The following is a 17847-nucleotide window of genomic DNA, read 5'->3' on the forward strand; positions in this document are numbered from 1 at the left end:
TACTTATCTTGACTATTTGTTGGCAATCTATATTGTGACCTCTATGTAACTACAGGTGGACACAAAAAACTCAATATATAGAAAATAGCAGATATTAGATTGCATGAACTTCCAGGTACTTACTTGTACATGCCATGGAAGGCGGATCAGACTCCCTTCTGAAATAGCTTTCTTCGCAGAGGCAGGTGACTGACCCTTCCTGGTGGGTGTAACTGTGCGGTGGGCATTTGCTGCAGGTCGGGCTTTGAGCAGAGGCCTTGAAGAATCCGGGTTTGCAGACTGCAAAAAGACAATTAAAAAACTGGTTTAGCACTTCAGTTGTTCTAATCCGGCTGCCACCAAAGCAATGCAACAATCAGCCTACTGCACATTTCATAAGCCTTAGTTTCGAAATATTTTTGGAGTCACTAATATCAGGTAATTTTTTAAGGAATACTAAAAGCAATTTCTTACAGAATCCTATAAAAGAAAACATAACTTGTCGAAATAATTTTGGGATCAAATATATTCTCTAAAACAAGAAATATTACAATCTGCACTGAACTAGACATGAGGACAATAAAAATCGCGAAAAATGATACAAAAATAGAATCATATCCAGGAAATGAAAGCTTCTGTGCGAAACTAGGGTAATAACTGTTTCGCCAATTTTTGAAAAGCAGGGAAGTACATCAAGTAATAAACCCAGAAGATGATGCCATGGTTTGGCAACTGAGTGACCACACATATCGCTTGAAATGCTTTTATGAAAGAGTATATACAGTCTTCAATTGCAAGTCGGTGGTGGCACTTAAAATGCTGAATCTACTGCATTAAACAATGTCATTTATAATCATACAGGTAGACTGAATGTTAAATGTTTTGACCCTGGTTGCAAGTTAGGCTGAAGTCCATGCAGAGAGTTACTCCATCCACAGTTCTCATTTACAGCTGGTATCTCTATATGTACTTCGACCTTTGTGACAACACTCGGAATTGGGAAGACCTGTGCAGACACAATGTCCACCTTCTCTGAGTAGGTGGTATAGAGGAGCGGTGGCACCCCTTGGGATGAGATGGAGGCAGGGAGTCCCGAATGGTAGAAGAGGAAAGTTAAGAGATTGGGGGGAGCAGGGTCTGTCTCGTAATCAGGCCCTTAGTGCATTTGGAGGGGGCATCAGAATGATGGCAAGGTAAATATTGTGTTCCAAGTTTTGTGTGTGTGTGTGTGTGTGTGTGTATCAAACATTGTAAATTAGGCATTTCATCATCATCATCATTCAAAGCTTTACCATTGTCAAGCCGACTAGGATATTCAACATAGGTAAACAAATTATGTCACCAATGTATCTAAATTATGCAGCAGAAAAATATGGCAAATTATGTAGCACACTTTCTGGTGGCATTATTTATTTGCATTCATTTCATCTAGAAGCAGAATTTATTTGAAATCTAAAAATCGTATAATTATATGGCAAACATGATAAATCCCTATGCGTAACAGCCGCAGTCACAGAACTGCATTCTTTCACTGGCCTGCACCATAATCTGTTATTTATCAACAATTTAGTCATGAAAGGTAAACCAAGTCTAAACATTTTAATTGCAACCAGTATAATTGATAACTGCACTTTGAAGAAAACAAATACATTTTGCAAGATAACTATCCCTAAATAAACATGCAATATAAAGAACCCATAATGGTAACATGAGTAATATGGTTCAATGTTATCATTTCATGGTTCTGGTGACATTTACAAACAATTTGACCTTCAGCCTTGTGATTTATTATGTTACAAGAACCTCTAGAAGTAACAATATACAGACCATATTACACAATTATTCTTGATGAATGATATAAATATAGACAATATATTTTATATTCTTATACTATGGCTAACCTGCCTGACAAGTGAAATTGAGAGCTCCGTAAAAAAAATAGATATTGGAATACAAAATATATAATAGTAAGGTGGAACATCTGCAACATTGTGAACAGCCTCCCTCGTCCAGTAGCATCCCTGCTTCACCTTCAGTCCATCTGCTGCTCGTCTTGAAAATGGCCTGTTAGCTTTCGCCCTTGGATAGCAACTGACCTTTATCTTTGTGCAAATACATAAAATGAGCACAAATAAACGCTCCCTCGGGAACTATAGTGAAGTATAACAGTAAATATCAAACTGAAAGACTAGAACGGAGTCAACTGTGGTGTCTTAATCAAATTGAAATACCAACAGGATCAAATAATGAATAATTCAAAAATCGAAAACGGTCATAATACAAACAGTGTTGGATGATTTTTTTTAAATCAAAGTGACAATACGACCAGCATAATCCTCGTTACGCAGTGGTAAGTAGTTAAACTTTTACACTGCATTGATAACACGTTAAATAAAGGGCACTGAGGGTGTCAAAGACTATAGATATGTACGTCAAAACAAATTAAGAAAAATAACACTTCCTTCTCACATCCCCATTATCACACAGAAAATAGGGTTTTAGAGGTATTGGGTGTTTCCCACAAACAGATATGTAATATCAATATTTTAGTTTGTTATTGATAATAGCAATGATGGTCAGCAATATATTGCACATTCCTTGTCCTACATCAATTTTTCTGCTCTTCCGCACTGGCATTGTCGCACTCATAGGAATAAAGAAGAGCCATATCCTTTCTGATGCTTACAGATATCCACTAATTCAGTCCAAAGTGGGCACAATGTGCAATGCATTGGCTAAGACGTGTAGCAGGGATTAGTGGTGATATTTTACTCACACCCTCAAAGTCCTGTCTATTGGTCCCTGGAGGTTCATGTCTACTCCAAGGTGTAGCAGTCCTTCAGTTAGAGTTCAATGTTGGTTTCATATGCGTCTGTCGGCTCTTTGTAAGATAAAATGGTTAGCATGGTGCTCCGGGTTAATGCACCTACATCCTGAATGCGCCATTATATTGTTGTTCTATTAGGAAAGGCAACACTCACCTGAAATGACATAGAATAAAATGGTTTGGTTATGGTGTGCCATTCACTTCCCTTGAGGTAGGACCTCAGCAAAGCAAGTCTTCAGCACATATAATAAGCACTGATTTGAACGTTGTAGGGGGCTGCTTGGAATGCCAGTGACAGGTGAATTACATTAGTTGTTGTTCTCAAAGTACTGCCCTTTTAAGTGCAAGAGATTGCAAAAATCATTTTAAAATTATCCACCATTTTGCAAAAGTAAATTTCAAGGTATCTTGCATGAAAATTCAATGCAAGGGCATGCCATGTGTTCAAAAGTCGCGAGATATAAGCCATTTTCTGTCCAGCTCAGTTTCCCCATAAATAAATTGTGCGGAATTCCATACCCTTGAAATTCACAAATTCCATAGGCGTACAAATAGTTTTGCATCCTCACAAAATGTTTGTGATTAAGTATATTCTTGATGATACTCAGCATTACCAGAACTGGCAATACAATATTACCAGGCGCAATTTGTTGCATATGTGTCGATCTACAGCTTTTTAGATGTAGGAGTTGTTCTAAATGATATGCGTAAACGGTATGTACAGAAGAGTGTTTGTATATGTGCTTTAATCATTTCAACATGTGTGCAAACCCGAAAGGAGCCAGACTGCCATTCATGTCCTAGGGCTGTTGCTTTATTGAAATTCTATTTTTCAGCCTCACAATATTAAGCCCAAAGGTCTTAAGGCACATGAGGAGAACTCATTTGAGGTCAAACTGAAATGTATATATTTGAAGAACATCACAACTGCCTCCTCCCCCCCCCCCCCCCCCCCCCCCCAAACCCTCTTAGGAAGCCTCAATAATGCAGCACGCGCCGCATGCAGTGGCTTTCCAATATGCCACCGAAATTAAAATAGTAACACCCAGGGTTAGGGGAGACAGCAGAGAAGAGACTTTTTCCCACAGGATTCTTCGGCGAATGCGGAATTCTTGACAGCCAGCATTGTGCGCGCGCCTCGGACCAGCATGCTCTGCGCACCGTACATTTCCTCTGGCGGTAATGTATATGGATGACGGCCCTGACAGGATTCAGCGGCGAGCGTCGCCTCACAGTTTGATCTCTTTTGTTGTGTTCAAACTCAAAGGCTGAGGATCCTTAACCGAATGACCGAGCGTCCTTCATGCACGGCTATAACCTCTGCCCATACTGCCTTTCAAGCGTTGTGCCGAGAGTGTCATTTCACGCAAAATGTCAGTCATAATACTAGGCCTTCCACGGGCTTCTGTGGCCTGTCAGAAGACAACGGCGGCTTGAGAGAAATAATTAAGACGCTCTCAATCTAACCGGGCGACAGCCGAGTTCATTCAAGTTTGATTTAAAAGTGAATTACAGAACATTATTAATAAAGATTACTTTTGCATTGCTATGATACATACTCGACAATGACATATGGCTATGTTAGATTTAATATGATTTCAATCTCATCCAAGTTAGGAGAAAAGACTGTCGAATTTTTTAACTCGGCAAACATTGCAAACCTTTGAAGAACGCAGAGAAAAAGTTTATGAAGTTCGCCCGTGCAGCTATAACAGCTTCAGTTTCAAATACATTTATTTTCAGTTTTTTTATCAAGTGGTCACATTGTACCTTTTAGTCACTTGCTAGTGCTTTGAGCAGTCAAGATTAGGGTGACCAACTGGCATGGGTGCAAATTCAGGACGGTCCGTGTAAAAATTCAGGACAAAGGGTCAAAATTCAGGACAACAATTCAGGACAGAAGGTCAAAATTCAGGACAAAAATTTGGGACAAAACATAAGTTTTACAGACATATCAGAGGAGGTGGCACAATAATATATAAGTAAATAAACAACCAAAATAAATGCAAGTCAAAATAAGTTTATAAAAGGTTGAGCCAATCGTGAACTTCACAGTTTTTCAGCATGCGAGCAGCTTTGCAAAGCGACATCGGGCCCTTTCTGCAATCAAGATTTGTGCTAGTAACAATAAACATTAATAGTATTTTTTATTTGTTTGTTGAAATCTGTCTTTTACATGTACAGTGAAAACGCTGTGTGTTATTTTATTTTCTCCAGCATGGCGCCAAGACAAAAGCAGCATGCTTTGCACTAGTCCCATGCAGAAGGCACCCCACATGCTGTCACTACAATTGGGCCCATTGTCATTCTAAAGTGCTAATCAGCTGCAGTCTCAGAATGACAATGGGCCAGTACACAGTCTGACCAGGTCCGGGAGTGGCCTCTGCAGGCAGCTTCTACAGATTAAAAGATAAGAGAGAGAGGCCCCAGTGAAATCTTTTAAACTCACGGGCCCTCTAGCACGTGGAACTGCATTCCTTACTGAAATTTCCCATTTCAATTTCAGTATGATGTCTATAGGCGTCCGTAATTTGGGATCCCCAAATTACGGACGCCTTACAGACATCATACTAAAATGACGGACGGTCCGTGAAATTTACGGACAGTTGGTCACCCTAGTCTAGACAGACGGACATGCAGACTGACCGATGGATATGATTCACAAATGTTCCCTAGTGAAAGTAGTAAACATACTCTGCTAGGGTTAAAGATAAGTTTGGGGCACATTTCCATTTTTTATGAAATTCATAAAGAATAACCCTGGGTATCTGCAAATGCCACAGATTCTCGGGATTGTACACAAGGGTAAAGTTACACTTTTGTATAAGTTTACGATTGTTGCTGGTCACTAAAGTATTTTATGAGCAGTACTTTTACGAGTGCGGAGTCTCCACCAGGGCTTTAAGTTGGAAAAAAAACTGGGGGTGTGCTAAAAGGGGCGTGACAACTTTCCTAAAGGGTGTGGCCTATCCGACTAGGGGCGTGGTCTAAATCAAGAACTAGCATTGTGTGTTTCAGAAAATCATGACGTTGCATCCAGCAAAAGATAATAAAATAGAGAGAAAGGTATATTTATTAAGTATAAGCCATAAAATACCAAACACTTTAAAAAACATGTAAAAATTATTTACATTACTTAGAAATCTATTGCAGGATTTCCTAAAACCCTTGAAGGGTGGTGTCGGTTCTAACCAGCTGTTGTTTTGCCGATGGCTGGCACGATGACGTAGGTGGTGCTGAGAGAAGGGATATCCCAAGAGAAAGTGTCTCTCTTCAAAGGATTTCCCTTCCTGCTACAATGATATCACAGCTTAAGCAATGAGCATGCTCACCCGAAACACCAACAAAAATTGGGACATCTGGTCACCCTAACTTTGACCTTTGAGGTCCGAAAATAGAGCCTCCTAGAGACCCCTTTCGAGTCCCCCCAAAAAACTGGGGGTGCTCAGACCCCCACAGACTCCCCACTTAAAGCCCTGGTCTCCACACATATAAAGATAGAACTGCCCTATCTGTTTATGCACTGAGACTCAGCAGTGGTAAATATACTACTAGTAAAATATCTTTGTGAATAGCAAACAGTAGTAAAGTTACAGAACATTGCAAGTTTACCTTTCTGAATCAAGCTCTTTAAATGCACAAATGTACATTTCTGCATAAGGAAATGAGGGATGACTTTCTAGTGGAGAGAACCCTCATCCTACACCCCAATTTTAACCCCATGAACTAATTGAGAGTGACAGAAGGAAATGTATTTGCATGGCACACTACCTGGAAAGGGTTAGTTAACATATACAAATAAGTTACTTTGTGGGTTTTCCTCAACATATAAAGTGGACACGTCCACAAATCTGTCATTATGAGCAGACTTCACCACATTGCAATTCCTTGTTAGAGGTGTAAGTTAGACCGAAGTACAATGTTAAAAAGCCACCATTCTCGATTTTGGGAATAGGGTTTAGTCCCTTTTATGCCTTCATTTGCTCATGTAACTTTTCACAAAGGTGCGGTGCACATATATTTTTGCAAATAGGGCTAACTCTGGCGACCTCCCTCAAGAGAGGACGAGATACCAGAGGTACAGAGATTTCGAGGAAACCACAGGCACTCTGGAAAGTGTGGAAAGTGATGAGAGATATTAACATGGAAATAGGTATGGCGAGAAGGTAATGCATTCATCAGGAAGCACTGTTAGACATAATGAGCTCAAAGAAATTTAAAAAAAGGAAATAGGAATGCAAGCACAAAATGTAATCGATTTAAAAGAGGTGTTGGAGTTCTGGACTTTTTGGTTCCGTCCAGAGGTGTCAGGGATAACACCCGAAGACCCCGGAGTTCTACCTGTCTCGGTGCACAAATAAACAGAAACACAGGCTTCTCGATGGTGGCGTCAAAGACCAAAGGTTTATTACTGCAGGGACACAGAAGTCACAGAAACTACACACGGGCAGTATCTAGGAGCCTGTTCGATTTGTACAAAGTGGGTTGCTCCTTAAATACTAAATTTTAGGCTTGGGGCAAATTCTTTACATGTTAGTACATTTCTAAACCTTTGTGTCCTACACAATAAATATTTGGCGTTGTACAGGAATCGTCAACAATATCTGATGTCAAAATATTACGAACGAGGGGTTCCCACTGTTCCATCATAATCCCATGTCAACTTTTCATTCAAGAGCCGGACCGCCTCATCGTAAATTTCGTTACCTCCCCCTAATAAAGGCCCAGAAGGAAAGGAGCAGAGCCAGGTGCAGAAGATAGAAAAGCAGGATAAGAGATGTTTATGGGTCGTAAATGGGCAAGGCTACCAGCTTCGGCCGCCTAATCATGATCAGGCCAACGAATACGAGAACCAGTATAGCAGGACTGGCCTCAGGCAGAGGTGGCAGCTTCTGTCGAGTCATGCGGCCATGGCATGTTCTGTTCTAAGGTGCACGTGTCACTAGCAAGGTGAATCGCCGGCTAAAGCTTACGTGTCCTTAAGTGAAAGAGGTCACTGCGTGTCCATTGACTATGTGAGGGCAAGAAAAACAAAATGGCTGCCGTAATCTAAGATGGATGCTATGGGTAGATCAGAAATGTGTTCATAACAGGAGTGCTCTTGCTCGTAGCATAGCGAAAACACCAGGATATGCTAAATGGATCATTTGCAGTTCACTGATACCAAAATTATGTATTTACGACAATGTTGAAAACACGGGTTCAAATCGTCACGGAACCTCAGACCCTCCTTTTGCCCTTACATAGGCAATTACTCAGTCTATGTCAGAGTCTATCTCTATGCTCATCAGGTCAGTGACATGTTGTTGCATCATCATCCTTTCTCGTACCTTGTCCCCAAAAGCAGGTGGTCTTCTGCAACAGGTTGCAGCACAGAGACTACACAAAGCGGGACCACATTGGATAATAAGGCAGCACGAGAACAGGAATACTAGGATGAAACCAACGACCATCAGAACCTTCCATCCCCACGCTGATAGTAGAGTCCAAAGCCACTCCATTAAGGACCAGTTTCCCTTGTCTACGTGAATAGAGTCGGAAATCTTGTGTAGCTTCGAGATTGCTTCATAGACAGTCGGAGCATTATTGGGAATAAAAACACAGCAGCTCGATTGGATCATTCTGCATACCCCACCTCGATCTGCAAGTATTACGTCTAGAACCATACGGTTCTGCAACGTCATGAGACAATCCGCCTGAAGCTCAGCTGTTAAATTACTAAGGGCACCAGCAGTTTCTGTAATAGTAGATTCAACTACCCGTGTTAGCTGACGTAGATTTCTACTATTGGCCATAGGCCTCCAGAACGGAAGGAAACCTTTGAAGAAGTCTCCAGCTTCCTGACCAGCGGTATCTTCCTTGCTGAAAACACCTCTTGCTACTCTGGTCTTGTGATAATCTGGGGAAGCAGTGTATGTTGGAGGCAACAGTCGAGCAATATAACATGAACCTGAGAAGTCAGCAGGCAGCCATGTATATGCTCTATCTTGACAAATGAAGTAGGTACCCCTAGCAGTAAGAAAGGCAGGGGAAGAGTTAGACGGAAACACGTAAGTCTCAACGCACTCACTCTTCCCTAGCTGAGCTCTCGGATTTCTCCCATTTCCTTGCAAACAGACTTGACCTCGGTGAGGTACGACCCAGACTGGAGCGGAGCTCTTACGCTTGCTTTCACCCAAACTGATGCGATACTCTGTAGAATTCCAACTCAAATATACCCGTAATTCATCTCTAGGGTAAGATGGGGTGTTATTGACGTCTTTGATCATGTCAATGATTCCCTTGACTAAAGCTTTATTGGCAGAGTTATATTTAGTGGAACGTGGTGGACGCGGAGGATAGGTCTCAAGGGCATAGACAAAAATGGTTTGAAAGGCCTGAAATGATCCATTATAGCTAAAAGGCAAGACTAGATAAGGGATGCCTTTATCCATAGTGTGGGGTATCAAACCACACACCCAGCAGTCTGTTGTGTTAACTACCAGTTGGTGTTGATGCAAGAGCTGTACAAAAGTGTTATTAATGAATTCTGAGCGTTGAGCTTGTTCATGTTCAGGAAACAAGTGAAAAGAATGATAAGAAGCAACAGTAGAAGAAACAGGATCAAGAGGAGGTACTGTAGTTGTTACCGGTGTAAAAATTAAATGCATACCAAAGACGATTCCACCCACCAACGTTATTAAAACAATCAAAAACGTAATTGCACATTGCATCAGAAAGCATTTGCTATGAAGAATTTTGTAAAGTCTATTTCTGCGAACATAAATTACATTCTCTCGGTGCAGCTCAGGAAGCTCCATCTTCTACGACCGCTCGCGACCACTGATGATGTGTACGTAGATGAAAATGCCTCTATCAGCCCTGGGAGTTCCCAGAACTAACAGAAAGATCGACCTTGTGTCTGACCCCCGCAGATTCAACTAGGCATACAGCCACGACCCTACGGCTACCCAGACGGCAAGGCAATTTAAAACAACATAACAATACAAAGTATTAGCAAACTTCCTGGCTGGAGGCAATGTATCAAAATTCAAATGTGTAAAATAGGCAGTTTCCTGCTTTATTTGTCCTTTATGTGAGATCGTAAGTTGTATCTCAATTTTCCAGGAGCTGTTTGATCCGGAAACAGTGTATTTTCAGCAGGGGTTGCAATGTTCAGGTTTGCAGATGGCAAATGTTCTTTTGATGCAGAGGACAAATGTTCGGAGTTCAAAGGAGCAGTTTCAGAAGGGGAGTCAGAGTTCGGTGGATCAGTGATCAGTTCTGCATCGCTGAAAGGGATGAACCTGGGGACTTGTTCAGTTTCAGAGGCACCGATTCCTTTCTTCACCCAGTTGTCATAAGGAAGCGGCAGGGGCACACGCTTGGCGTGCGTTGCATGGATCCAGTTCTTTCGGCCAGCCACACGTATAGCAGTCCTCGTCGCCAACAGGACTTGGAATGGTCCGACGAATTTGGGTTGGAGATTTCTCGTCCGTCCAAAGTTTCTTATGACCACTTGGTCACCTGGTTTCAGCTGATGACCTGGACTCTCCGGTGGCTTTGGCAATGCATCGAAAACCTGTTGGTGAATAAGACTCAATTTAGCAGTCAAGTCGAAAAGGTAATCAATTAACATTGGGTATTCCAGCTGCTTAAACTCCTTCGGTCTAGGTACCCCCCAAACATTTGCAGGACGACCAAATACAATTTCATAAGGACTAAGCCCTACTCTAGAATGTACAGTCGCTCTTGTGGATAACAGAGCCAAAGGTAGTGCATCTGGCTAGGACAAACCCGTGGAGGCCTGCCATTGTAACCCTCAACTAAACCAGCAGACTGGGGATGATTCGCACTGTGGAACTTCTGTTTTATCCCTAAACCGGCACACACACTCTGCATAACTCTCCCTACGAATTCACTTCCATTATCTGACCATACAATCCGTGGCATTCCAAACCTGGGGAAGTATTCTTTGAGAAGGATTTTGGCAGTGGACAAGGCAGTGTTGTCCTTCAGTGGATATGCTTCGATCCATCTGGAAAAAGCACAGACTACCACTAGGACGTACTTTAGATTATTGCAACGATCCATGTGAATGAAGTCTAACTGGATCACTTCAAAGGGGCAAGAAGGAGGAGCGAAGTGACCAGCGGGTGTGGGGATTCCCTTGCCAGGATTATGCATCAGGCATATCATGCAATTTCTCACCACTCTCTCTGCACATTTACTAATCCCATCATTCTTCCAGACTGGAGCCAACATCTTACAAATCCCTTTAGAACTGATGTGCGCTGCTCCATGCGCCATCGTTACTACTGCAAGCACATACGCATCAGGCAACATCCAACGCTGCTGTTCTGACAAATCAATCCAACACCCACTCGAGTCCAATTTACCCGTATTCTCTTTCCATGCAAGCTTTTCCTCCTCAGTCGCCTCTTTCTGAATTTCTTTCACACTTTCCACTGTATCCTCACACATTCCAGACTCAGAAATCCATCTTGCAGACGTTGCAACATACATTCTACTCATCATATTCCTAGCTGTCTGTTTAGCGGTCTCATCAGCAAAAGCATTCCCACGACCAACATCATCCGTGATTGCTCTATGAGCACTGCACTTCACAATCGCAACTTCAGTCGGCAAGGTTAGAGATTCCAACAAGTCATTAACTAGCTGACCATGTTGAATCTTAGTCCCATGGGACGTAATGAAACCTCTTTCTTTCCACAAACGGCCAAAACTATGGGCCACGCCGAACGCGTATTGACTATCTGTGAACACATTCACTCTCTTTCCCTTAGCTAAAACACACGCTCTCGTTAGTGCAATCAATTCTGCAGCTTGGGCAGAATTCTGACTCACTCTTGCAGTCTCCACAATCGTACTCAAAGTCGTTACTGCGTAAGCAGCTGTCACATCACCATTCTCCAATTTAAAACATGACCCGTCAACATACAACGTGCCATCCGGATCTGACAACGGAGTGTCTTTAAGATCAATTCATCCTTTTGTCTCTTCCTCGGTTCTGAAACAACAGTCATGTGGTTCCGAATCACTCGACTCCTGACTAGTCGGCAACAATGTTGCTGGATTCAATACATTGCATCTTTTGATCTGAATATGACTCGCTAGCAGTGTCAGCTCGTAGCCTGATAATCTAGCACTGGTAAGGTGCTGTGTCTTGGTTCGGTTCATGAGTGTATCCACAGCATGAGGAACCATAACCACTAGCATGTTGTTCATCACCAAACCAGCAGATTGTCGAATAGAAGCTGCAGCTGCTGCTGTAGCTCTCAAACAACTAGGCAACGCTCTAGCTACCGGATCTAATGTTGATGAAAAATACGCACAAGGGCGTTGTTTGTCACCAAATCTCTGTGTCAGAACACTCAACGCGCAACCTTCTCTCTCGTGAACATAGAGCGTGAATGGCTTACTGTAATCAGGTGTACCCAATACAGGAGCTGAACACAATGCATTTCGTAACTCAGAAAAACTCTCCTGACATTCGACAGACCATGGCACCGGACTCGGAACACCTTTCCCAGTCAAAGCCACCAATGGTTTTGCCAAAAGAGAAAAATTTGGGATCCATTGCCTACAGTATGAGGTAATACCTAAAAAGGCACGTACTTCTCTCTGTGTGCTAGGAACATTCATCTGTGTAATTGCTTTTATTCTCTCTGGGGTCAACTTTCTTCCCTCCTTTGACAAGAGATGACCTAGGTAGGTCACTTCTTGGCAACAGTATTGCATTTTCGAAGATGACACCTTGTGATTCAAACTAGACAAATGATGCAATAAGGAAATTGTAGTTGCTTTGCAAGTTTCCTTGTCATCGGCAGCCACTAGAAGATCATCGACATATTGCACTAAAGCAGAACCAGGAGAAAGTACAAAGGAATCCAACTGACTTTTTAATGCCTGGCTGTAAATGGACGGGCTCTCACAATAGCCTTGTGGAGCCCGTTTAAACCTGAAGCTTCGACCTCCTAGGGAGAAGCCGAAAATATCTCTGCTTTCCTCGGCTATCGGAATGCTGAAAAAGGCATTCTTCAAGTCGATAACTGAAAACCATGTAGCTGTAGCAGGAATCAACGTTAACAATGCAGTAATGTCTGGAACCACAGGAAACGGCGGAATCACAATTTTGTTAACCTCTCTAAGATCTATTACAAACCTATAGACTGGAGGCTTTGAAGGATCAGTGCTTTTCAGAATTGGCAATACAGGACTGTTACAGACATTTCCTCTAGTTTCTTCTACTACGTCTTTCTTGATCAAATCTTGCACAATCAACAAAAGTGCACGTTCACCTTCACTAGAGATCTTATATTGTGGGATTCGTGGAAATTTGACATTCGCTTTCAAAGTGACTACATAAGGTGGAATTTCTAAGAGACCTACATCGTTAGGACCAGTCGCCCAAAGAGAATCAGGGAGAGAACGCAGCTCTGGTGGGAGCGCATCCATTGACAAGTATATCGGAGAGATGATTCTCTTACCCAATGTAAGCTGTACTCCTGCCGGAGAACAGTACAATGTCGCATATAGGCGTTTTAACAAGTCTAAACCAAGCAGATTTTCATTACAACCAGTCGTCAAAATCAAGGGTGCTTTCAATTGACGGGGTCCAACAGAAATGGACAAAGGACCAGATACAGGGTTGTAAACAGGGGCGCCTGAAAAACCTACAGAAACATTTGTTAAGCCAGACAAAGGTGCGCCAGGGAGTTTCGCATGTATGATAGAACTTTTTGCTGCACCAGTATCCAACAGAAACGGTTCGACTACACCTGATGTTGCTACTGCGACATAAGGCCCACTCTGATCTACTGGAACTGATACTACTCCCTCTCTTTGTCCATGGCTGTCCTAGTACTCACTTTGCTGAAATTCCTCACTCACTTCACAGTAGTCTTAAACGTGATACTGTTGAGATCTATTTTGTTGGGCAGACTGTCCATTTCGCTGGTCAAAATAATTAGAAGGGCGATCATTCGTCTGTGGAGGCATAGCACCTCATCCTCGACCTCTAGAATTTTGCATAGAACCACCACGACCTCTCTGAGCTGCTGCAGCATTATTTTGTGCTAATACTGGACACTCATTCTTATAATGACCTTCTTTCTTGCAGTAAGCACACTGATTCCATTGATATTGCGGTCTCTGAGAACCATAATCTGTCCTCTGATATGACCCTTGCTGTGTATTAGTCTGATTTGTGCGAGGCGGATATGCTTGCTGCAAAAGAACTTTAGTTTTTAAATCTTTTGTTTTCTTATCTGACTTTTCCTTTTCTTCTTTATCCCTATTTTCATAATACTGGGCAGTTGCAAGTATTTGTGCGGTCGTAGAGACAGCCCACGCACTTTCAGAATCTTTTAATTTATTACTGAGCTCTGGTAACAGATTGTGCACAAATTTATCGACAAATAGTCTCTGTCCTCCTTCCGTGCTCATATCCTGACCACCGTGATCTACGAAAGTTTCTTCAAACCTTGTGAAAAAGTCGGAGACACTTTCGTCCTTCTTCTGCCTGCATGCGGACAACTTGTCCCAGTTAACGCGCAATGCTGGCATCAGAGTCTTCATTAAATCGATTATTCTACCGGGCAAATCAGCAGTTAGAGGTTCGGGTTTGGAACCACCTACTTGTTGACCATCCGCTGCTATTATAGCTGCCCAATCACCACCTAGGGCAATTGGATGATTGTCTTTACGAATTTTAGCCCAAATTGGTTGCGGAACTACATTACCAAATAACATGTCAATGTCCGCTAAATTCATCACACAAGCTTCAACTGTCTGCGCTAACTCTTTGTAGTATCCGGCTGGATTCTTACGCGGATCAGGCAAGGCCTGTTTCACTGCTAGCACTTCGGCTCGCTTCCACGGAATGTGTATCCACACTCTCTGGAATTGGGCCGGAGCGGCAGGAATACCATTCACTGCATCAGCTTGTACAGCGTCGCGCCATATTGGAGGAACCTCCCTCATAGGATATTGGCGACCTTGTTTCGTGCTACGTTTCTCTAACTCTCTAGGTGAACGAAGGGATGGATCATTCCTATAACTTAAAATCAATTCCATTGCTTCCTTTATATTCTGACCAACTATCATACCTGCAGCAAATTCTTTCTGGACATGAATTAATTCGCCTAGATTTGATTCAGAGTCATCTTCTTCCAATTCCTCACGCAAAAGGGAGCACATTTCATCAAACACATATCGCTGTGTCGGTTCATTCCATTGCATAAATGTATCTAATACATCTCTAGTACTATATCTTCCACTTTTCGAAACCCATCTAAGAGCTGTGGAATCTAATATTCCCCGTTCTTCAGTACTGGGAAGCTGACTGCGTCTCTGAACAGAGTCAGAGGCAGGAGTCTTAATTAAAGTTTTATAGAAGGGAGATAGAATATTAGAGACAGAATCAGTGATTCACCGACGAACAGAAAGCGGAGTCATAATGCTAGCAGAAGCCGTAAGTAGAGTAGCAGTCGGAACAGATAAAACAGGAACAGTAGGAGTAGCAGGCAAAGTAGCTTGTGAAACAACAGGTGTGAGCGGTACAGGCATAGGCAAAGAAGCCGGCAACCCTGGAAGAGGGGGTGCCGGAGGAACATTAACATTGACCACAGGAAGTACAGGAGCTTGATTCAGGGGAGCAGGAGCATGAATACCAGGCTGTCCAGCAACCGGTAATTGAACATTTGGTAAAGGTGGAGCTGTAGCACCCTGTGCATACGGTGGGGGTGACCTTAACAAGTAAGACAGCAGGGGATCCTGCTGTACTTGATGCCAAGGCAGGATAGCACTTGTCTATCGCTGGATTACGCTCTCTATTGGCCACCTCCATCGCTTTCTCAGATTCATTGAGTTGCAGCTGCTTAGCAGACTGTTCTAAAGTCAACTCTTGCTCTTTCTGTTCTTTCTTTAACTTCTTAATTTCTCTCTGTTTGGATTCTTTTCGCCAATAACGGAAAGAATCAAACATTGCCGGCCGGGCTTTCTTCTTAAACAATTTCATTTCCAAATTATCAAGAACTTCGGGTTCAAAACTACCATGCAGTGGCTAACTAGGGACACCGTCTTTCTCTGTATATCGGATCCACACCTCATTATAAGATATAGGACCCACTCCAAACTTACAATACAAATCATAGAGAGGAGTTCCAATCGGAGGAACCAGACATGAGTCCTCCAACCGGGAATCACTGTTGCAACCAAAACATGACAACATACAATTTTTCCGACTTACCATTTTATAATCCGGAACACAGAACAGACAAGACACAAACCAAAAAGGTGCGCACTCGAACCAAGAACTTAGGCCTACCAAAGCGAACAAATGTATCGATACCCAAACTAAACCAAATGATTATCGTAACCAGAACAACCAGTGATAATCTTACGAAACCAAACCAAACCAAGAACTAAAAGGATTTTCCAAACAGGAGCAACCCTTACGAAGTAACCAACTAGCAACCACTTAATACTTAACTGAGGCACTGAAGACGTCACCAAGGAGAAACCCGTCTACGTCTCGCCGTACTAAGATCTCCACCTCGGGTCCAAGATAGGGCGACAGTCAAGGCAGCGGACCACTGCAGCCGTCCGAACGGGAACCCTCGTGGAAGAGAACGTCGGGCCACTTTTGCGATATGCCGGGATCGATGAAGTGGGGCGCCTCACTCTGGAATCTTCACACGAAGCTTCTCGAACTCTTCAGGCTTTTGGACCGGTACCGAATGACGTCGCCCTACGTTGGGCGCCAATTGGAGTTCTGGACTTTTTGGTTCCGTCCAGAGGTGTCAGGGATAACACCCGAAGACCCCGGAGTTCTACCTGTCTCGGTGCACAAATAAACAGAAACACGGGCTTCTCGATGGTGGCGTCAAAGACCAAAGGTTTATTACTGCAGGGACACAGAAGTCACAGAAACTACACACGGGCAGTATCTAGGAGCCTGTTCGATTTGTACAAAGTGGGTTGCTCCTTAAATACTAAATTTTAGGCTTGGGGCAAATTCTTTACATGTTAGTACATTTCTAAACCTTTGTGTCCTACACAATAAATATTTGGCGTTGTACAGGAATCGTCAACAATATCTGATGTCAAAACATTACGAACGAGGGGTTCCCACTGTTCCATCATATTCCCATGTCAACTTTTCATTCAAGAGCCGGACCGCCTCATCGTAAATTTCGTTACCTCCCCCTAATAAAGGCCCAGAAGGAAAGAAGCAGAGCCAGGTGCAGAAGATAGAAAAGCAGGATAAGAGATGTTTATGGGTCGTAAATGGGCAAGGCTACCAGCTTCGGCCGCCTAATCATGATCAGGCCAACGAACACGAGAACCAGTATAGCAGGACTGGCCTCAGGCAGAGGAGGCAGCTTCTGTCGAGTCATGCGGCCATGGCATGTTCTGTTCTAAGGTGCACGTGTCACTAGCAAGGTGAATCGCCGGCTAAAGCTTACGTGTCCTTAAGTGAAAGAGGTCACTGCGTGTCCATTGACCTAGTGAGGGCAAGAAAAACAAAATGGCTGCCGTAATCTAAGATGGATGCTATGGGTAGATCAGAAATGTGTTCATAACAGGAGTGCTCTTGCTCGTAGGATAGCGAAAACACCAGGATATGCTAAATGGATCATTTGCGGTTCACTGATACCAAAATTATGTATTTACGACAATGTTGAAAACACGGGTTCAAATCGTCACGGAACCTCAGTGTACATATATTTGATTGTGGAGGATTAGGTTTGGAGAGGACTGCAAGCGCTATACAGATAGAGTAAGCACTTATAAAGAGGGCAGAAGCAGGTAGAGGATGGGGTATGGTAAGAGATAGTATGAGAACAGCCCTAAAAGGGACACGACAATTCAAGGAGCACAGATGCAGTTATAGAGTGAGAAGACAAAAATAAATCACGTGTGAGAGAAAGTCTCCTTTTGTATGTAGTACAACATGAAAGTGTGCCTTCTGACCATTTTCAGGGAGTATACAAATTCAAGCAGTATAAATATCAAGATAGGGAAGAAAGAGTGAT

The 17847-nt window shown here is 42.8% G+C and overlaps 1 protein-coding gene across 1 annotated transcript in view; it reads right to left on the reverse strand.

Annotated features, from left to right (window-relative positions):
- The window catches only part of LOC147659216 (ephrin type-A receptor 5-like), a gene marked incomplete at its 3' end in the record, with an annotated part of 413244 nt that overhangs the window by 10704 nt on the left and 384693 nt on the right, over positions 1-17847 (reverse strand). The window contains exon 4 of the mRNA XM_086951882.1: positions 124-279. Within this exon, the coding sequence (XP_086808008.1) occupies positions 124-279 (156 nt within the window). The remainder of the gene's footprint in view (positions 1-123; positions 280-17847) is intronic.

This window comes from Lissotriton vulgaris, unplaced genomic scaffold (genome assembly GCF_964263255.1).
Source record: "Lissotriton vulgaris unplaced genomic scaffold, aLisVul1.2 SCAFFOLD_612, whole genome shotgun sequence".
Lineage (NCBI taxonomy): Eukaryota > Metazoa > Chordata > Amphibia > Caudata > Salamandridae > Lissotriton > Lissotriton vulgaris.